The 22,300-nt window shown below is 47.6% G+C and overlaps 2 protein-coding genes across 2 annotated transcripts in view; both read left to right on the top strand.

The window, feature by feature from the left end:
* Positions 1–20,354, top strand: part of AHNAK (AHNAK nucleoprotein) — a 97,527-nt gene extending 77,173 nt beyond the window's left edge. Inside the window, exon 6 of the mRNA XM_081281292.1 lies at positions 20,092–20,354. Within this exon, the coding sequence (XP_081137418.1) occupies positions 20,092–20,099 (8 nt within the window). The 3' untranslated portion in view covers positions 20,100–20,354. The remainder of the gene's footprint in view (positions 1–20,091) is intronic.
* Positions 1,801–13,225, top strand: LOC308635084 (uncharacterized protein; the record flags this gene model as incomplete). Its single annotated transcript, XM_081269339.1, has 3 exons — positions 1,801–1,880; positions 10,870–12,026; positions 12,249–13,225. 2 exons carry the CDS (start codon positions 1,801–1,803, stop codon positions 11,936–11,938), a joined length of 1,149 nt encoding a protein of 382 aa, XP_081125465.1. The 3' UTR covers positions 11,939–12,026; positions 12,249–13,225.
* Positions 20,355–22,300: the final 1,946 nt, after the last annotated feature.

Below are 22,300 nucleotides of genomic sequence, written 5' to 3'. Positions count from 1 at the left end.
TCCATTAAAATTCTATCATGCCTACCTCTGCTTTCCAAAGCTCAGGGTCTGGTCTTTTGCTCTTATCTCACTACCCTCTAAAAATATAAAGATATATACATATATGTGTGTGTGTGTGTGTGTGTGTGTGTGTGTGTGTATGTATATATATATGGCTGGGCATGTGGTGCATACCTGTAATTCCAGAGAATCTGGAGGCTGAGGCATGAGGATGGCAAGTTTGAGGCCAGCCTCAGCAACTTAGGGAGGCCCTGTCTCAAAATAAAATAAAAAAAAATTAAAAGGGCTGGGAATGTAGATCAGTGGTCAAGCGTCTCTGGGTTTAATTCCCAGTCCAAAAAAAAAAAAAAAAAGATATAACAAAAATAACAAATTCTTAATTATTTTGTGTAATTCAAAGCTATTTAAGTGAAAAGTGACAGGGCTGGGCATGTAGCTCAGTGGTAGAGCACTGACGGGGGTCAGGACTGTGTGAGATCTCAAAGAGACTTTCTGGTTCCAACACCCCATGATTCTCAAGGCCTCCCTTCCTCCCCCAGGGCATAGTCAGCTCAGGGTAGGCATTTGCTGCTCTCTGTGTAGGGTGGTGACTATAGGTTTGGGGCAGGGGACAGGCGGGGGAAGCTGGACCCATGTTCAGTGCCCCTGAGTCAGTTCCTGTGGTCTGATTTTATTTTTTTCATTTGAAATGTTGCGAAATCCCAGATCATCAGCCACGCCCTCTGAGAACACTTGTGTCTTACAATTATCACCATGAGAGCTTTGGAGATGATTCCTACTTAGGAGCTTGGGAACCCCTGCTCCTTGCCCTTGCTGAGGATTTTGAAATGCGCTGGGTTGACCAGCCAACCCAGTTTGCCCTGGACTGTTCTGGTTTTAGCATTGAAAGTCCCATGTCCCAGGAAACCCCTTAGTCTAAACCAGGACAGGTGGTGGCTTCAGGGCATGGCTGGCTTCCTCAGTGGGACAGGCCAGAGGTAAATAAGGGAACCAGCAGGATAAGGGCCTCAGATTCAGCTGGGGTACTGGATAAATGCACCCTAGAGAGACTGATTCAGTGGATAGATTCGTTAAGGACTAGAAGTCGACATTTAAGAAGCCCTCAGGGGAGTCTTGTGTTGATGATTCATGTATTATATCCCTAGAGACCCTGTGAGAGAGGCTGTGGGTGAAACAGAACCAGAACCTGCCTCAGGGGGCTTGTACTGCAGTGAGGGGACCATCTGGCCCCAGTGCACAGTGGAATGAAATGAGAGCTATAACACGAGCACCAGCCAGCCTCTCCCCCTCCTCCCACTCTCCAAAGTCATTCAGTGTGTACAAAGCTTGGCTTTGTTCATTATAAGGGGTGACTTGGCATATTCTGGCAGGATGCCTCGAGGAGGGTGTGTTAGTTGCAAGAAGTGAGTGTCCACTCCAGCTTCCACCAGGCCTTCCTGTCTCAGAACCACCCTGCTTTCTACTGTACAGGAAGAGCCATCTTGGAGGCCCACTGTAGCGCTGACCATCCAGCAGGACAGTCAGGGGGCGAGGCAGTGGCCAGGTGGGCAGTTGTCGGTTCTGTTGCTTATAAGTGAAACCTTTCCTAAAATGAATCAGTGAATGAACTCGAGTCCTCCAGGGCACTTGGTTATAAGGATAGGTCTAAGAGCTCCTGGAGGTCAGGTGGTCAACTGGAGAGGGCTTACTTGCTGGGCTCGTCCCTGTTGACAAAGGACAGAGAACCAGAGGTGTCCCTCAGGAGGAGAGCAAAGGAATGATGGCTACCTACACCTCCTGCACCAGACTCCGCTGGAGGCTATGAAGTGCAATTGTTGTCCCTGCTCCCGAGCACTGGATGACTGTGCCACCAGCAGCACAGCCTGGCTGCAGGACATGAGGTTAGTGGGCTCCTGGGGTGACATGCCACCACGGAGGTTCCAGGAGTAGCAGCCTGGAAGGATGGGGCTGAGCTGCACAACTGGCCTGGGAGAATCCGTCAAGCTCATCCCATCAGCCTGAGGGCCTGGGTGGAGTGTGGCCTTCCAGGGACCACGGTGCCACAAATGTCTCTGGTAGCCGGGAGCATGGGCTCTGGAGCCAGCTTACCTGGTTTGGAATCCCATCTCCGTCATTTATCAACTGAGTGACCTTAGGCATGTCATTAACCTCTCTTAACCTCAGTTTTCCCAAATGTAAAACGAGGTATTAATGTTCCCCAGGAGGTTGGGAGCATCGAATGACATAAACACCCAAACAGCTCAGTACGGTGCCTGTCCTGTAGTAAAGGTAGCCTTCATTGTTATTAGTGACAGAAAGTGACAAAGCCCGTGATGTTCTAGTCTGCTAGGGCTGCCGTAGCAAAAATAACACAGACTGAGTGGCTTCAACAACCGAAATGTATTTTCTCAAGTTCTGGAGGCTGGAAGTTCAAGATCAAGGTGTCAGCGGCTCCGTTTTTTCTCAGGCCCCTCTCCTGGGCTTGCAGGCGACCACATTCTTGCTGTGTCCTTGCTGTGTCTTTGCTCTGCGCTTCTGCAACTCTGGTATCTCTTTCTGTGTCCAAATGTCCTCATCTCATAAGGAAAACCTGTCAGATTGGATTAGGGGCCACTCCCACCGCCTCATTTTAACTTAATCCTCTCTTTAAGGGACCTGTCCCCCGATGCAGTTACCTTCTGAGGGATCAGGCCTCAGGGCGTCAACATATGAATTTGAGGGACGCAATCCAACCCATGACAAGGGCCAAATTAACAGGCCCTCCCTGGGGAAGCCAGAGTCTAATGTGGGGCCCAAGCATGTCCAGGGGAGGAGTGGGCAATGCTGTGGTTGCCCTGGCAGCCCAGGGACCCAGCCAGGCCCCAAGGGCAGTGTGTTTGGGATTAAAGTCAGATGGTGGGGTGTGCTGGAGCCTGGCAGCTTCCAGAGTGGAAGAGTAGATGGAGGCTCCAGAAGAAGCTCGAGTCTCACCCCCAGGGCTTGGGGCCAGAGTGAAAGGCAAGGCCTGGGAGCCAGGATTTGGACCAACCAACTGGCTCAAGTCTTCCAGGTTCACGAAACCTTCGTTTTCCTCAGTGGATCAGGAGACTTAGTATTCGGGGGGCCAATTTGATAAGGGCCTGGCGTAGGTTTCAGACCATCCAAGGCCTTCTAGTGGATCCAGTTGATGCGTTTTCTTAAGAAATACAAATCCGAGCCTTTGGCAGAGATCTGGGTCGGGAGGGTGTGGGTCCTTCACTTCCTGGAGACTTTAAAGGACAGCGCCAGAGCTAACATGGACAGGCACTTTAGTTCGCTGTCCCATGGTGAGCTTTGCAGAGGTCACGTACCAAGCCCCCCTCAGCTCCTTCTCCACCCCTCCCTGCCACTCTCTTCTCCCCAAGTGTCCTCCTGAAGTTGCTCTGTGGCTCTCCCTGTTGTCCTGGAAGGTCTGCCCCCGTGAGCCCCGAAAGGCTGCGGGTTCCGGTACTGCCCATCTGGTATCTCCTCGCTGCCCATCCCACTTCAATTTTGGCTAAAGGAGGAGTCCCAAGGGTGTGTGCTGTGAGGATATTGCTGGAATGAGGACCAGAAGTTCCAACTTTCATTATGAAACAATCCTGTTCCTTCATCTTCAACTTCTCTTTCACATTCTGTGGTTTTCTTTAAATTGTTTGGGTTTTGGTCATCTCTCTGTTCATGGTCATTCTGAGGGTGCTGGGGTTGAAGATGGAATTCTTTTCAAATTCCTGGGCAGCCTCAGGATGAACTCAGAATTTCTGACTTGGAACATGGCAGAGTGTGTGTAGACACAGCCCCACTATTGAGATGTGTCCTTGACACACAGTACACAAAAATCCAGACCTAGAATTCAAACCCCAAATCTGGTTTCCAGAGTCCCCTTTGCACCCACTCTTTTGGGTGAACTGAGACCCCTTGAAAGCTCCCTCTCAGTTCTTACAGACACTACATGGGAAGGCCGTGCTTCAGTACCAAGTTCATCTTGGGTTCAAATCCTGTGCATTGACCAGCTTGGTCTCTTGGGGGTATTTCTAGCTTCAGTTTCTTCATCCCTGAGTTATCCTGGGCCACGCATTCAGCAGGTACTCATAAATCGTGGCTACTTATCATTGTTGCCAGTCACTTGACTTCCCCCATCCAAATGGTACTGAATATGGTGGTTTCCCCTGGAATGAGATAGAAGAAATTATCCTGGATCCACAAGGGCCAGCAGGGTGTTAATAAACAGCTATTCCAAGAAATTAACTAGCAGTGATTTTGCAGGTGGTTGACAAGCTGGGCAAAAACAATGATGAAAGGATCGATGAAACTCTGTGTGAATCATGGGATGAAGTGGAGCCAGGTAAACTATCTAAGCAGTCCTTCTGACATGCCAGGGTATTGCTATCTACTCCTCCAGAAATGAAGTGCGTAGTCAGGGATGGAGTTTGGAGGTGTTCCCAGAACAATGGACTTTTCATCTTGGCCAGCAGATGTGCATAGAGTTTTCATATTATTCTTGCAAAAAATTGCTGAAACACCTTTTACACACTCACGTGTTCCATTGCACGAGGTTGGGAAAAGCTCAGAGCTCTGAGTTTAGGGGTTGTTAAAGACCCCTGCTGCACTCCATCCCCAGGAGAAGTCTTTGACAGAGGCTGAGATTAAAATATGGCATTGACCGTGAAGGCTGTAATGAGGCCATCACTGGGTGACCGATCCTACAAACCCTTCCCACCCCCAAACAGCTGCTAGTAAGAAACCATAGGAATAGAACAGATCTCCCCAAGCCCCTGACACATGGAATCATAACAGCAGACAATGCAGTGGGTAGGACTTCAGTCCAGATGGGGACAGCCTGCCTTCAGCTCTGGCTCACCCACTCGCTAGGTGTACTGTCTTAGCCTCAGGCTGCCCCTTGCTGAAATGGGGATAATAAAGCCATGCATAACACAGTATTGTTCTGAGGGTGACATGAAACCACAAAGGTGAAATACTTGGCATGAAGGAAGTACTTGATAAATACTTTTATTATATAATAATGATATAATAATTGCAGTAATTATTGATACTCTCTTTGGAGTGGGCTTTATAATCTGTCAGGCAGGCTTCTTGAGAATATTTTGCTAATTTTCTGTCATAGGTCCCCAAAGTGACATCTATCCCATGAGATTAATTTCCTTAAACTAAAGACTTTTGTTCTTTTTTTTTTTTTTTTTTTTTTTTTTGGAGTGGGGGAAGTACTAGGAATTGAACCCAGATGGGCTCTACCACCGTGCTACATCCCCAGTCCTTTTTAATTTCTTTTTCTTTTCTTTTCTTTTTTTTTTTTTTTTTTGAGACAGAGTCTTGTTAAGTTGCTGAGGGTCTGGCTTAGTTGCTGAGGCTGGCCTTGAACTTGGGATGCATCTGCCTCAGCCTCCTGAGTTGCTGGGATTGCAGGGGTATGCCACCACACCTAGTGTGGCTTTTGGTCTTTGAGAGAATCCTGTTAATAAGCAACTATTCCAAGCAATTAACTAGCAGTAATTTTGCAGTGGTTGACTGGGAAGGGCAGAATGGGCACAGGGTGAGTGACAGGGGTGAGCAGGGCCCTGGAAGAGCAGCAGACTGAGGGCAGCCTTGTTCTGACCATACATTTTTCCCTGGGCTTATGTTCCTTATGTTGTTGGTTTTCTTTAAACTGAAGTCTTGCCATAAGGATTATTCTGAAGTTTTGGTGGAGAAGAGATGAGATTGACGCCTGTTCTTGGCCTGTGGAGGTGGAGTCACTAACCCCTGCTGGAAGGGCAGGCCCAAGATGCTTGCTCTTCTTGGAGTCTGTACCAACCTTTGCCATGATGGTTCTCACCCACCCCAAATAGTAGGGACTGAACCAAAGATGCTCTACCACTGAGCTATACCCTCCCTTTTTTTTATTTCTGTATTTTGAGACAGTCTCATGAAGTTGCCCAGGCTGACCTGGAACTTGCGATCCTCCTTCCTCAGCCTCCTGAGTTGCTGGGATTGCAGGCCTGCACTATTGTACCCAGCTGCCATTGTGTTTATCACAAATGTATAAGATATATTCCAGGTTTGTATAAATATATCAAAATAGGTTCTCCTGTCATGTATAACTAAGAACAACAACAAAAGAACAGAGTTCTTGGTGTAGCACTATTTATTGGGCTATTCTGTGAATGGCATGAAAGACAAGGATCACTACTGCAAAGGGCTTTATCAAGATCCATGCTAACTAATGTGGTAGCCAGCAGCCACTGAGCACTGGAAATACAGCTAGCTCATATTAAGATGGATTATAGATCAGTTGAGTGAGTAGATCAGGAGAAGGAAGGAGAGGGAAGGGGAAGGGATTGGGGAAGGATATTGATCAAATTATGTTATGTGGCCAGGTGTGATGGCACATGCCTGTAATCCCAGCAGCTTGAGAGGCTGAAGCTGGAGGATCACAGGTTCAAAGCCAGCCTCAGCAACTTAGCAAGGCTATAAGAAATTTAGTGAGACCCTGTCTCAAAATAAAAAATAAAAATAAAAAGGGCTGGGGTTATAGCTCAGTGGTTAAGCACCCTTGAGTTTAATTCCTGGCACACACACACACACACACACACACACAAAAAAAAAAAAAAAAAAAAAAACTATGTGTATAGATGAAAATGGCATAATGAATCATACTAGTATGTATAATCAAAAGGCACTAATAAACAATAAATTGAAAACTGTAATGTTAGGGCTGGGATGTAGCTCAGTGGTAGAGTGATTACCTAGCACGTGCAAGGCCCTGAGTTCCATCCCCAGCACTGCCAAAAGATAAAATAAATATTAAAAAAAAAAAGTTTGCAACTAGCTTGGGTAACAGTGAGTCCCCATATAAACAGATAAAAGGTAATGAGCTTTTGACTTTGACTGCAAAGTCAGCATCTACTGAGTGTCTGGTGCTGTGCTAAAGTGTCCAGAATGTAAAGACGATGAATATATCTCAGCAGGTAAGTCCAATAAGCCTGGTGGCTCTTGGACCTCTCTGCTGATGACTTCCTCTCTCCTTCCCGGTGGAGGAGCAAGAGGAGGGTGTTCCAGGCATGGGAGGCACACACAGGCCTGGGCCATCAGGAGATGGTGAGCAGCACAGTGTGGCTGGGGTAGATTGATGGCCAGGCCTGCGTGCACGGAGGAGGGAGCCACTGGAGATTTTTATACAACTATTCTTTGTTCTAATCATAGTCATAATAGCAGTGAAGGCAATGCCCAATATTGAGCACTTTCTTTGTGCTAGGCATTAGCTAAATGCTTTAACGTGAGTCATTTAATTCCACTTACAGGGGAGGCTAGGAGAGTTCACAGAGCCTGTTCACACAGCAGCAGGGCTGAGTCAAGCCAGCTGTCCAACCCTGAGCCATTGCTGATAACTGCTCCTTAGTCCCCCTAATCCTCAGTGTCCTCATCTGCAATATTTACTGCATATGGTTCTTTTATTGGGGGAACATATATAAAATTTGGCACAGTGCCTGGAACATTATAAGAGCTCAGTAAGTGTTAGTCATTGTTATTTGTGTTTCTATTATCTATTTTAGGGTGTCCCCTGGCAAGCCAGGTGCTGGGTGGTACCTTTGAAACTGCATGGGTTGGCACCAGTAAACTGAGCTCATAAAACCACTCTCGCCAGAGGAGGGTGCAGAAGGGGGTGTGTTTCCACCTTTTCCCCGTGCCCTCCCTGGTTGCTGTGGTTACCAGCCTGAGCACCTGATTCTCTGTCACTGGTGCCTCTTCGGCTCGTGTCTGGGTGACCCTGTTCCTACCTGGCTTTGTTCCACAGCTGCTTCTCTGAGGTCGCCTCCTGCCTCCCTCTCTGGTTTCAGTTTTGCTGCAGCTGAGTGGGGACAGACCCCACAGGGGACACAAGAGAGAACCGATGGAAGGGACCAGAGACCAGGAGGCTATGGAAGGTCTCCAGGGGAGGGAAGGTGAGGTGTGAGCAGAGGGGATGTGAAGGAGACCTGAGAATAAGGGACAGAAGGAGGATGCCACTAACCAAGGGAGGAGAGGATACGTGGGTTGGTGTTATTGTTTGCATTAATTCACACGTTAATTCAGAAATGTTCAGAGGTGAAATGATCAGATTATGAGAGCTGTAACCTAATCACTGGTTTAATCCACTGGATGGTTTAACAGTTGAGAGGACAACTGTACTAGATGGTGACTGTGAGCAGGTAGGGTGTGGCTGGAGGAAGCAGGTCACTGGGGGTGTGCCCTTGGGGTTATATTTTGTCTCTAGCTCATTACTCTCTCCCTTCTTCCTGGATGATCCGAGCAGCATTCTTCATCACGCCCTTCCTCCATGATGTTCTGCCTCATCTTGGGCCCAGAGCAATTGGAATTGGCCAGCCACAAACTAAATGTCTGAAACTGTGAGCCCCAAGTAAGCTTTCCTTCCTCTAAGTTGTACTTGTCAGGTATTTTGGTCACAGTGGCTAACAGAGCTGGGGATGCTTTTGGCTGCAAGTAACAGCAAACCTGTCCAGTGGGGATTTAGATAAGAGGGACTCTTTTTCTTGAAGTTTGGATGCCAGCAGCAGTGTCCACATCGATGTCTCTGGGGTCCCCTCCACCTTCCCTCAGCTTTGGGCATTACGTTCTCCTGTGGCTGAGTCCACAGCAGCAAATAGCAAGCAGCACAGAACACACATTCTGCTCATGTCCTTCTTACTGGTGGGTGCAGGTGGCGGTAGAAGACCTCAGCTAATCTCCTTTAAATCCCACAATTCTTGGACCAGGGGCTGTGCCCATCTTGCTGATATCAAAGAACCTCTTTCCTGTCCTTGACCAAAAAAGATTTAGCCATCCAAGAAGGGGAACGGTGTGGAGAAGCAGTGCTGGCCGTCGGCACACCCACAAGGAGAGACTTTCTGCTGGGTTAACTGATGCAGGGCCGGGGCAGGTGGGATGAATGCTGAGAAGGAGCCTCCGGACTTGATGCTCAGTGGACTCCACCTGAGGCTCTTGAGAGGGTGGTTCCCATGGGGTTGCTGACCTTCACTGCAGACTGCAGGCTCTTCAGAATTATGGGGAGCCATTCAGGAGGCGAAGACTGTTCGCTGTTGAAGGTGAGAGTGGAGGGGGGACAGTCACTGGACGCAGGAGGTAGACTCAGGAAAGCTTTTCAGTTTGGGGCTGACTTGAAGATGAGTATCGGCTGAGAAAGGGGCCAGCAGGGGAGAGGGTGAAGATTTGAAGCAAGACAGGCTAGTTGATCCTGCATCCCCTGAAAGAGATCAATTGCCAAGGTGATGACTGTCATTGTAACCAATGGGAAGACTTTTCTGAGAAGATTCAGATGCCTTCTCAGACAGGAGGGCAGGAGGGCAGGAGGGCAGGATGGTGAGCCCAGCCAGGATGGAGATTGCTCTCAGCTTGTGAAATGGGTTGGCTCATTTGGAGATTGAATCCATGATCTTGACTTTCTCCTCCTCTTTGTAACATCCTGATATAAACCACATTTAGGTTGTGTAAAGTGGTGCAGGCCTGTAATTCCAGTGACTCAGGAAGCTGAGCTGGGAGGATTGCAAGTTCAAAGCCAGCCCCAGCAACTTAGTAAGGCCCTAAGCAATTTATGAGACCCTATCTCAAAATTTAAAAAATAAAAATAAAAAGGGCCGGGGATGTGGCTCAGTAGTAAAATGCCCCCAGGTTAAATCCCCTGTACCCACCCCCCAAAGAGGTCTCACATTTAGAGTTTTACACTAGGAAGTCCAAAGACAAAGCCCTGGGCTTGGGTCTTCTTTCCAGATGGATGGAGCTGCCATGTGCCCAGCCATGGGTGGGGCTATTATGGACACAATCTCAGGGTGTAGGTCACTTAAGAAGCCTGGCCCCAGCAGGTACTGGGGAGCTGGATAGGCTGCAGGCTGGAGAGAATAAACCATGACTTGGGCAAACAGGGCTTGGGGCTCAGGATTAGTTCTTACAAGTTGGGGTTCTTTGGCCTCCTCTAAGTCTGTGCCTTCATCTGCAGAGGGTTGGGAAGTGGCAGCTCACCTCCATCCTCTGCTCACTGTTTTTTTTTTTTTTGGGGGGGGTTCCTGAAGATTGAACCCAGGGGCACTTTACCACCAAACCACATCCCTAGCACTTTTTATTTTTTGAGATAGGGTCTCACTAAGTTGATGTGTATGGTCTCTAACTTGCGATCCTCCTGCCTCAGCCTCCCCCGTCATTGGGATCACAGGCCTGCGCCAGCATGCCAGGCTCCCTGCCCACTGTTATAAAGTGTGCTGGCTCCTCATGGAGATTAACCAAATGCCTTCTTGGCCCTTCCGCCACCCGTCCCTGGAGGAGCCTGACTGCCCAGTACACCTGGCCTAGGATGGTGCTTTACGTCACCATTCCCCCTGTTCCATACTTCTGGCATCTTTTCCCCCTTTGTTTTGGGGAATGATGGCATGGGGCCCAGCTAGTAGGACTGACAGCCAAATCTTTCTCTTCTATTTATTCAGATGGTAGCTATGGATGCAGCAAAAAGCAAACAGAAGTTTGACTCGATATATGAGCTCAATATTCCACAACATTTGAGGCTGGTGTCTACTTACGTAGGAGGCATAAAACATAACATTATGTTTAAATGAATAATGGCACCAACAGAAAAAGAAAGTGCATTTTTAAGGCAAAGTTCTTGGTAGGAATGCTCAGATGCTATGCTGGCCTGATTAATGCCTGCTCCGTGGGTCTCCTCTCCTGGCATTCACATGGGGGCTGCCTCATGGGTCCGAGTTCAGAAAGGAAAAGTTCTCTCTGAAGCCACCCCCTTCTTCTGGCAGGTGGGGTAGGACTTTGAGCTAAGCCGGGCTCTGTGTGTGTCTGTGGTGGTTTCGGGGAGGTTGGGAACCAGTGAGGAGCAGGATCCCTCTGTTCCCATCAAAGTTGCTTCCTGCTCCTTGCCTGGGCTGTCTGGTGTCTGCATCTTTCTCTAAACAGAAAGCTAAATGGGGATTCCTTGAGTCTGTACCTGGGAAGTGCTTGGGAAAGTGTGTGGCTCTCCTCTGGTCACATCCCCTCCCCATGGAATCAGTCAGTCAGTCAACAAACACGGGAGACCCTGGAACTTGTGCCAGGTGGAAACGAAGCTTCAGGTGCATCTTTGCCCTCAAAATCAGCACCTAGCTGGAGAAAGACTAGGGTGCCATGGAAATCAAGAACGGGGAGCCCTCTGGGAGCAGCCCCTCCCCTTGGCACGGCCGTCCTGGAAGGCCAAAAGTGCTGGGCGGGGCCTGCTCCTAGTCCCGGCAGCCGGAGCAGAGAGAAAGAGAATCTGGGATTCACTGTGCGGTGGTTTCTAGTTTCCTTCTGCTTTCGAGATCCTCTTCTAAGGGAGAACAATACCCTGAACACCGAGGCCCAGGCTTCCTTGGCTTCCTTGGCTGGGCACCCGCCCAGCTGCGGGGGAGGCTGGCGCTCCACAGAGTGCAACAGCCCAGCGCTGGCCTGGCGTGGGCCAGATGGGGTTCGACTCCGGACTCTGAGAATCGCTGGGGACAGTGGGGTTGGGGGCTGGTTTGGGTCCCCGCTTGTGGAAAAAGTCCCCTTCACCCCCGTCTCATGTATACAAGTTCCTGTGGAACTGTCCCTGTTTGCCAAGGAAGGACCGTCCAGGGGCTACCAGGTTCTCAGGCAGGTGGGTGGAGGGGCCTGGAGCTGCAAGCTCCCTCAGGACCTCTGTCTGGAGCCAAGCGCCTGCTGCTGCCACACCTCCAGCCGAGGAGGACAGAGGAGGCTCCTGAGAACCTCTCCCTGGTGGGCTCGGCGTCCCTGGTGGGCTGCACTGCAGCTGGTATGTCCACAGCCAGGCTTGTACGGCCAGCGGGGGGCAGGAGGCCTGTGTCCAGGGAGTGGGGTGGGGCTTCCCCCCCTTCACACTGGGCCTTTCTTTGTAGATTCCAGTACATGGACCAGCCCTTCTAGACCCTTCATCATCAGAAAAAGAGTTGTGTAGTGAGGGACCCGCATGCCGAGAGGAGAAGACAGGCCAGAGGGGAGGGTGACCGGGGTCCCAGCCTGTGGAGCCTCGTGGGAAGGATGAGGTGGGAGTGGCAGGTGGAAGATGAGGCGGGAGGGGCGAGGCCACCCTGAAATGGCTATGGGGGGGGCAGCCATCCTGAGGGTGACAGGAGGAGGGGGTCCCATGCTTACATCACCCAGGTGCCACGCTCTCCCTGTCCTGGTGCCACTCTGATTTGTTGTTGTTGTTGTTTAAAATTCGTCTTCACACAGATCTGTTTTTAAGGACTTAAGTTTGATTACAGAGAAACTTTTTTCATGGCTGTGAGGGAAGCCCAACAGGTTCCACTGGAGCCATCTTGAACTGCCCGGGCATCGTGTGAGTTCTCTGTGGAGGTCCACAGCAGGTCTCCAGGCGCGTCTGGCGGCCATGTTGGGGTGGGAGTAGGGTGATGTGTGTGACTTGTGTCCCATTCAAGATGCTCCAGAGCTAACGGCGCTTGGCCAAGCATTCCCTGGGCTTCCTATCAGCATTCTAACATGGGAGAATGACAGCGGCTGCTCTGGAGGACTTGGTGACATTGAGCTGAGTTCTATATTTAGGAAGTGTCTAGGACAACACCTCGTGTACAGTAAATGCTCCGCCAATGTTAACAATCACCGTAACTCACTGTAACTTGGGAGGTGTCTTAGTTCAGTTTTCATTGCTATCATAACATAACCTGAGGCTGGATAAGTTATTATTTTTTTAAAGGTGTATTTTGGCTCATGGTTCTGGGGGTTAGAAAGGTGTCAGCATCCGCTTGGCTTCTGATGAGGGCTTCATGCCGTGGCACAGTGGTGGAGAAGCAGAAAAGGGAAGTGCACTTGTGGGGAGGGAGTACACGAGGGAGGGAGGGACAGGGGAGGCTGACCTGCTTCATAATAGCACTCCTCAAGGTAAATAATCCAGTCCCTTTAGACCTTAATTACTCCCATGAGACCTAACCCAGTCTGAGATCAAGAGAACCAACTTAGTCTCTCAGAAAAGACATCAATTTGCTCATAAAGGTGGTGCCCCCATGACCTAATCATCTCCCCCCAGGGCCTGCTTTTTAAAGGTCCCGCCACTTCTCAATGCCATTACGTTGGGGACAAGGCTTCCAGCCCATGAATCTCTGGGGTACAGACTGTAGGAGGAGGTTTTGGTTGAGGCTCTCACACCCGGGGGGAGCTTCTCATCTGCCTGCATGGAGACAGGACCAGGACAGGCACTGCCTCCAGTTACCCTCCTGCTCTCTCTGGATCTCTGCTGTCTCCACTGGGACAGGTGCAGCAAGGTGGCACGACCATCCTTTCCCTCATGATTATAGGATTGCACTAAGATGCGATGATGGCACGAGTCACCATGAAATATCCACGATGCAATGGGGGGGGGGTCACCTTTGTCCAGTGGAGGCTCAGGAACGGGCTCCCGGGGATGGAGACTGGTGCGCATGTTCTGGGGGCTTGTTGGATCCGTCTAGTCTTGGGCTGTTTCTGGAAGGGCAGAAAGAGTTGGAGGGAGAAAGGAGCTGTGGGAAGCAATCCCAGGTTCCCGGTGGGACTGGAAACTGTGCTGCAGGCCCTGGAAGGCCGACTTCCTGTTTGGCCTGGCACAAACAGGACACATCCTCTCCCTCCCCCTCATCTGGATCGCTCCCTCGTGTGTAAAATGAGGGGGTTGCGTCCGATGGTACCTAAGGACACGTTAGGCTTGAGAAGGCAATGATTCTGCCTCCCAGCCCTGCCACCCCTCACTTTTCCTTCAGGGCCTCCTGACTGACGGTGAGAAGAGGAGTACAAAGCAGGAGAGAGAAGCAGGCAGAGATGTGTATCCTATAGCACCCAGGACAACCCCCCCGCCCCCCAGCAAAGAATGGTCCAGTCCAAAATGTCAATAGGACTGAGATGGTTTGAGGGGAGGAGAGGCAGAAAGCAAATGCATAAATGCCCTACAAGTAACAAATGGTTGAATAAATAAAAGGAGAAATCTAGGGAGAAACCAAAATGCATGGCAGAAGCTTTATGTAGGAGAGAACAGAGAAGTCACCAAATGGGGAGGATGTGCTGTCAAATGGTTAGAGCTGGGTGAGTGGTGTTTCAGGGGCTGGCCTCAGTACAAACCAGGGTTGAGGGGTGCTGTACTTGGATGCTGACTGCCCCCCAAAGGGTTCATGGGTTAAAGATTTGGTCCTCAGGGAGGTGGTGGAAGCTTGTGAAAAGTCACAAAGCCCTCAAACAAGACACTGGCCCCTCCTTCTTTCTCACCTTCTGGCTCTAAAGAGAGCCGTTTGCTGTACCAGGAGCTCCCTGCCGTCAGCATCTGGCACCCCCACAGAAACCAGAGGCTCTGCTGGATCTTGGACAGGAACCTCTGAAACCATGGGCCAAAGGAAACCTTCTTCTTTTTATGAGTCAGTTATCTTGGTTATTTCATTATAATATCAGAGATCTGACTAACACAGGGGAATTGATGCCACTCTCCCTTGTCCTTCATGGTTTGCTTTAGAAGATGCCACCCCCGTTAGGGACCTGTATTAGTCAACTTTTTGACCCCTGTGACCAAAATACCTGTCATAAACAACGTGGAGGAGGAAAGGTTTATTATTTTGGCTCCTGGTGTCAGAGGTTGTCCAAGGTTGGTTGGCTCCAAGACAGAAACCTCATGGCGGAAGGGCTTGGCCGAGGAAGGCTCACCGCCATTGGGAAGCAGAGAGGGAGTGAGGCAGATGAAGTCCCCAAGAATACACCTCTACTGGGCTACTGCTTCCAGCCAAGCCCTGCCTCCTCTCAGTAGCCATTCAAATGATCAATCTGTCAATGGATTAACCCACTGATGAGGTTGCAGTCCCCATGATCCAGTCACTTCCTCAAAGCCTCCCCTCCAAACATCGCTGCATTGAGGGCCCAGTTTTGAACACTGGTGCTCTGGGGGCAGATTCCAGATCCAAACCATAACAGAACTTATGGAATTTTAGCAATGCAGCCAGATCAGCAGTGGTGCAGGTTGGTGTCACATGACTGCCTTAGGGTAACACTGGACGTCCAAAGTCTCTGGCGATTGTCACCAACTGAGCTCTAACATGGGAGCTCCGTCATGACTTGTTTTCCTACAAGACCTTTGCTCCTTAATGAAATAACAACAAGCCGGTTATGTCCAGCTCTAGAGGAAGATGTCACGTAAAGCAAGATTCAAAGACAGAAACAGAGAGAGAATGTCTTCACAGCTTTAAGGATGGGAAAAAATTTTTCTAAAACAGAACACAAAAAGCACTGACCATAGTAGAAAAGTCAATGAATTGGATTTTATCAAAATTAAAAGTCTGGTCTCAGCAAGAGAAACAATAAGAGAGGCAAATAAGGAGCCTACATCCTGGGAACAAATTTTTACCCCTCACACTTCAGATAGAGCCCTAATATCCAGAGTATACAAAGAACTCAAAAAATTAAACAATAAGATAATAACCCAATCAACAAATGGGCCAAGGACCTGAACAGACACTTCTCAGAGGAGGACATACAATCAGTCATCAAGTACATGAAAAAATGCTCACCATCTCTAGCAGTCAGAGAAATGCAAATCAAAACCACCTTAAGATACCATCTCACTCCAGTAAGATTGGCAGCCACTATGAAGTCAAACAACAAGTGCTGGCGAGGATGTGGGGAAAAGGGTACACTTGTACATTGTTGGTGGGACTGCAAATTGGTGCGGCCAATTTGGAAAGCAGTATGGAGATTTCTTGGAAAGCTGGGAATGGAACCACCATTTGACCCAGCTATTGCCCTTCTCAGACTATTCCCTGAAGAACTTAAAAAAGGGATACTGCTACATCGATGTTCATAGCAGCACAATTCACAATAGCTAGACTGTGGAACCAACCTAGATGCCCTTCAATAGACGAATGGATTAAAAATGTGGCATTTATACACAATGGAGTATTACTCAGCACTAAAAAAATGACAAAATCATGGCATTTGCAGGGAAATGGATGGCATTAGAGCAGATTATGCTAAGTGAAGCTAGCCAATCCCTAAAAAACAAATGCCAAATGTCTTCTTTGATATAAGGAGAGCAATTAAGAACAGAGCAGGGAGGAAGAGCATGGGAAAAAGATTAACATTAAACAGGGATGAGAGGTGGGAGGGAATGGGAGAGAGAAGGGAAATTGCATGGAAATGGAAGGAGACCCTCATTGTTATACAAAATTACATATAAGAGGATGTGAGGGGAAAGGGAAAAAAACAAGGGAGAGAAATGAATTACAGTAGATAGGATAGAGAGAGAAGATGGGAGGGGAGGGGAGGGGTGATAGTAGAGGATAGGAAAGGTAGCAGAATAATGTGATGTGTAACCGATGTGATTCTGCAATCTGTATACGGGGTAAAAATGGGAGTTCATAACCCACTTGAATCAAATGTATGAAATATGATATGTCAAGAGCTTTGTAATGTTTTGAACAACCAATAAAAAATAAATAAATAATAATAATAAAAAAATTAAAAGTCTGGGGCTGGGGTTGTGACTTAGCAGGAGAGCGCTTGCCTAGCACGTGCGAGGCCCTGGGTTCGACCCTCAGCACCACATAAAAATAAATGTATTGTGTCTAACTACAACTAAAAAAATAAATATTTAAAAAAAGAATTAAAAGTCTCTCTCCATCAAAAGGAGCCATTTGAAAAATGAAAAGGGGATACAGGATACAGCTCATATGCATGAGGTTCTGGGTTCAACCCCAGCACTGGAAAATGCTTTTAAAAATACTATTACTACTAATATGGGCTGGGGATGTGGCTCAAGCGGTAGCGCGCTCGCCTGGCATGCGTGTGGCCCGGGTTCGATCCTCAGCACCACATACCAACAAAGATGTTGTGTCCGCCGAGAATTAAAAAATAAAATAAATATTAAAAATTCTCTCTCTCTCTCTCTCTCTCTCTCTCTCTCTCTCTCTCTCTCTCTCTCTCTCTCCTCTCTCACTCTCTCTATTAAAAAAAAATAAAAATACTATTACTACTAATAAAAAATGAAAAGGCAAGCTCGAACTCAGAGATGATCCATATACCTGCAATGTGTATATTTGCCAAAGTATTTGTTTCCAGAATAGATGAAGAACTACAAATCAATCAGAAAAAGAAAACTGATTAAAAATGGGCAAAAGACCTGCAAAGACATTCACTAAAGAGGATATGCAGGTAGCCAAATACCTATGCAAAGGTGCTCAGCATGACCACTCATCAGGAAAATGCCAATCAAGACCATAGTGGGACACTACTACCCACCTGCTAGAGAGGCCGGAGTGAGAGGACTGCAGGACCAGACGTGGCTGAGGCTGTGGAACAATCGAAACAGCCGTGTCTCACTGTGGGTGTAGGGAAGTGGTACAATCACTTAGGAAAACACTTTGGCAGGTTCTGTTTAAGCTACAGATAATCTACTCTACAACCCAGTAATTCTACTCCCGGGTAAATATTCCCCATGCCAAGAAAAAGATATATCCAACTAGCTACTTGGGAGGCTGAGGTAGGAGGGATGGAAGTTTGAGACCAGCGTGGTGGAATTAGTGAGACCCTGTCTCAAAACAAAATTTAAAAAAAAAAATTAAAAAGGGCTGGGGGTGTAGCGCAATAGTAGGGATGCTTGTGTTTAATCCACAGAATTTGCCCGCGATGTGCATAAAAGATAAATATAAGAATATTCAATGTGTTTCTACACACTTGCAACACCTCAAATTCCCATCAATGTAAGGCCAGAAAAAAAAAATGGTGGCATGTTCTTATATCAGAATACTCACAATGATGGAAAGATTATGCATTCTCTGATTCCACAAATGCAAAGGTCAAGAAGAGGCAAATCTAACCTGTGATGAGTTAGACTCTGGTTATGTCTGGTTGGGATATGGACTGGGCAGGTGCATGAGGGAACATTTTTGGGTGCTGTAAGTTCCACTGTCCCCTTTTTACAGAGCCGGTGTTGGTTATATGAATGCATGTATGTACATGATGGTCAAGCTGTCCATTAAGATGGGGTCCCTTTTTGTGATTTACCGAATGTATATGATACGTCTACTTAAGAAAAAGTGAAAAGAAATGCAGATGATTACGTCCAAGGGAAGCAATAACAACAATTATTTACTGAACACTCCATAGATATCAACTTGCTTTATTTCCCTTAATCCCATCCAAAGCATCTGTCAATCAGATGTTTTCTCATTTTACAGATAAAGAAACTGAGGCTTAGCTATGTTAAATAACTTGTGTGAATCTCATCGCTGGTGAGTATAGGAGCCAGGACTCGAATGCCACATTCTGCACTGTTGCCACTTGGCTTGGGAACTTGAGGGTGATTCTTGGTTTTCTGCTTTGCCTACAACTTCCTTAAACATCAGGTGTTGGAGAGTCCATTCTTTAAAGAGAACTTCATTAGGGTCCTGGTATTCCGGAAGCCTAAAATCCCCCTAATTCTTAAAAAAAAAAAGACTGGGGAACCCAACATCTTAATGCACCCTTTCCATGAATTTGTTCCAGTGGAAAAAGATCCACAGCTTCCTACCCACGCTGTTCATCCCAACCATTCTGTTAAAAATTCTCTTGAGAAAGAAAGGGGGTGGGCTATAGCGATCAATATTGTGAGCCACGTTTAAGTTCCAGTTCTTCTCCTTTTAAACTGTGAGGCTCCTGAGCAGTTATTTAACTTCGCAAAGCCTTTGTGTCTGGTCTGCATAAAGGAGACAGTGGTATTTATCTTGCAGTCTCATTGTGGGGATTAAAAGAGGCCACACTTAGGAAGTGCTCAGTTCAGCAACAGGTTTATAGCAAGTGCTCAGTAGAGAGAAGGGTAGAGGTATCACAGTTTTTGCTTCAATTGGTGGCCCGCTCCTTCCAAGGCTCTTACAGAGGCTTAACACCTCCCCTCTATGTGTTAGTGTGTTTGAGTTACTATAACAAAATACTTGAGGCTTAATTAGCTCACTGTTAGCTCTGGAGGTTCAAGGACATGGCACCAGCAACTCTGCTCTGGAGAAGACCTCTTGGCATCCCACTCACCATATCCAAACCACAGCGCCCTCTTGACAATCAACACACATTTTTTATTATATTAATTAATTTGAAATTTAATTGGAATAAAAACTGTGTGAATAATTTCTCCACAGAGGGTGCATATGCTGACAGAATGGGGCAGAATCTCAGTGTTTGGGTGGGTCATTTTGAATTAGAAGGTCACACAAAATGGGTAGAGAATCAGAAGGGTCCTTCCAAGTGGAGGGCCCGAGGGGAGAGAATCCTAGAGAGCAGAGATGGGTTGGGAATAGTTAGCAGGCTATTTTGATGGGTGCCTAAGATGCATGTAGGAATTAGTGGAAGATAAAGTTGGAAAGGAAGACTGGCTCCAGATGAGGTCTCCCCAAAGGCGCTCATGGGAGGTGAGGGACTCACCTGTGGGTCCCAGGGGTGGTGACCTGGGCCTGACTCAGGCTGGAGCAGGTGGGCTCAGGGGGAAGGGGAGGGTGTGATGAGAGATGAGGGGCTCCTGAAGTTTTGTAGGGTTTAGGAAGCATAAAGAGGAAAGGGAAGAGAGAAAGTCAGTTTGGAGTTGATAACAGAAGGGATTACTTGTTCCTTATCTATTTAATTTTTTTTCCTGCGATGCTGGGGGTGGAATCCAGGCCTTGCAAGTGCTAGGTAAGTTGCTCTACTATCTCTGGCTCCTAAAGAAGATTTCTTTTTTTTTTTTTTTTCTAAAGAAGATTTCTTCATGGCTGAGGTTCAGGAGGGTGGATCTCTTCCTGGTTCCTCACCTTCATTTGCTATTTCGATGTTCTTGAGAACACACTGTCCTCTTCTGGCCTCGGACTTGGACAGGGGCACCCAAAGGACAGTTGCTGGCTTTCCACAAGCTTCCTTTCTGCCCTCACCAGCTGCGGGGAAAACCAGGCAGGGGGAGGCACATGCAGACCCCAACAGAACCAAGAGCAGGAGCTTCCAGATCCTTCTCCAAATGCAAGAGTTTATTTCGATGCTCTACCAAAGGGCAAGGGTCCCTTCCTCCGGCCTGTGCAAAGCGTCCTGGTTGTATGGAGACATGCAAATAATGTTTTGAATAAAAATCTCTTTGTTGTTGTTTTACAGGGCTGTAGCCATGGCCAGGAAGAAAACCGCCCCCTCTGAAGGTTGTTTTTGTGGCTGTTCTTTGGAGCATTGTTCTAAAAATGGGAAATTGCATATTGCGGTGCCAGAGGAAACAAACACCTGCAGCTAAAGGGCTACCTTCCACGAGGTGGCTTTTCAGAGCACACACGATTATAGCCCCAGCCTCCTCGGTGGGAGGCTGAGCAGAGACTCTATTGGTGCCTGCCTTTCTTTTCTTCTTTCTTTCTTTCTTTCTTTCTTTCTTTCTTTTCTTTTCTTTTCTTTTCTTTTCTTTTCTTTTCTTTTCTTTTCTTTTCTTTCTCTCGGTGGGAGGCTGAGCAGAGACTCTATTGGTGCCTGCCTTTCTTTTCTCTTCTCCTTCCTTCCTTCCTTCCTTCCTTCCTTCCTTCCTTCCTTCCTTCCTTCCTTCCACTTTTTCTTCTCTCTCTCCCCTGCCTTTCTCCACCCTTCTTTCTTCTCCCTCCCTCCCTTTCTTTCTTTTTAGTACCGGGGATTGAACCCTGAGTGATCCACACCTCCAGCCCTGATCCACACCTCCAGCCCTTATTGTTTTTAATTTTGAGACAGGGTCTCACCAACTTGCCCAGGTTGGTCTTGAACTTGTGATCCTCCTGCCTCAGCCTCCCTCAGAAGTAGCAGGGCTCACAGGTGGGCACCACTGCGCCTGGTTATTGGTGCTTCACTTGCAAGGGTGTGGGTGTGGGCTTATGTTTGCAACTAGGGTGGGCTTGGGCAGCTAGCAGGTGCAGGTGATTATCCACTTATCCACCCAATAAACGTTTATCAAGCATCCATTCTGTGTCATCCCTGTGGGTTTTGCTCTGCTCCTTTGCTGGATGGTTGAGTCACGGGGGGGGGGGGGGGGGGGGGGGGGATGCAGGCAGGCAGCTTTGCTGTCACTTTTTTATTCTATTTGGTTTTCAGAGTCAGCGCGTGATTACTGCCTCTCACGACTGAGGAGCCAGAGAGAACCTCAGCACATTCCCTCTTTCTTTTCTTTCTCCCTCTTTCTCTTCCCCTTACCCCTCTCTTTCTCCTTGATTAGTCTAAAAAAGTAGAAATGTAATTCTTAACATGAGGATCAATGCATTTCTTCAGACCCATGATTTTTCCATGTGCCTTGTCACCCACGGGGGGAGGACGGTCTGAAATTCTTGTTCTTTGGCAGTAGACATTAAACGATAACTTTTGGGTTCTCTGGTTAATATTTAACATTTATCAACACTGATATAATTGCAAAATATTCAGGCCTTGAAACTGATTAAGCGTGAAATGAATGCATTTCAGATGGATTTGTGGTTTAAGAAGAATCTGGTTTTGTAAGCTGATTCCATCATCATTCACAACCAAGAAAGATAGTGACGAAGGGACCAATGGATTTCAAACTTTTTGGAATTTTTTATTTCAACTTCCTGCCCACGTTATGCATGAATTCCTCAAACGAATCAGATGAGAATAGTGGATGTGTGTGGGGGGTCTTCTTTGGGGGCCAAGGTTTTCTCTCTGGGACTACTTGGTTATTGATGTGAAGTTGCCTAGAAGCAGAGAGAACTTGCCTAGAAGGCATGGAGGTGTGAACAGTGTTAATTTGTTAATTTGGAATAAAAAAGAGTCTCGAGTTTTGTAACTGAATCTACAGTCTTATTTTCCACATTGGTTTCAAATTCTGCAGATTCACATCCAAGTGGTTTATTTATTTATTTATTTGTTACCTGGAGTCTCTGATTTTTCTGCAATGAGTGGCAAGGTAACAAAAATGTGGTTCATAACTTCCTGGGGCTCATGTTCTAGAGAGGGGAATAAATATAAGCACATACGCCACAGTGAGATCAATGCACAACAGAGTGCAGGCTAGGAGCCAGGGGGCCCAGGGGCAGAGGGAGCCCCAGATCCTCAGGGCACGAGGCGTGGAGTGTAGAAAGTGAGGAGGAGCCCAAGCACTGAATCTTGAAAGAATCTTTAGGTGTCCATATTTTTTTTTTTTTTTAATGCAGGATGACTTGTTAAATGGATTTTTTTTTTTTTTTTTTTTTTTGGTAGAGGTATGTCCTGCGTAGAGCTTGGGTCATGAAGGATGGATGTGGTTCTTCAGGGGACTTTGGGAAGGGCAGGCACTTCAATCAAAGGAGCTGTTTGTGCAAAGGCATGGAGGTGTGAACAGTGTTGATTTGTTGTCTGTTTCAAATGT

This window comes from Spermophilus citellus (genome assembly GCF_964194105.1).
Source record: "Spermophilus citellus genome assembly, chromosome: 2".
Taxonomy (NCBI): Eukaryota; Metazoa; Chordata; class Mammalia; order Rodentia; family Sciuridae; genus Spermophilus; species Spermophilus citellus.
This window is presented reverse-complemented; position numbering and strand designations above follow the sequence as displayed.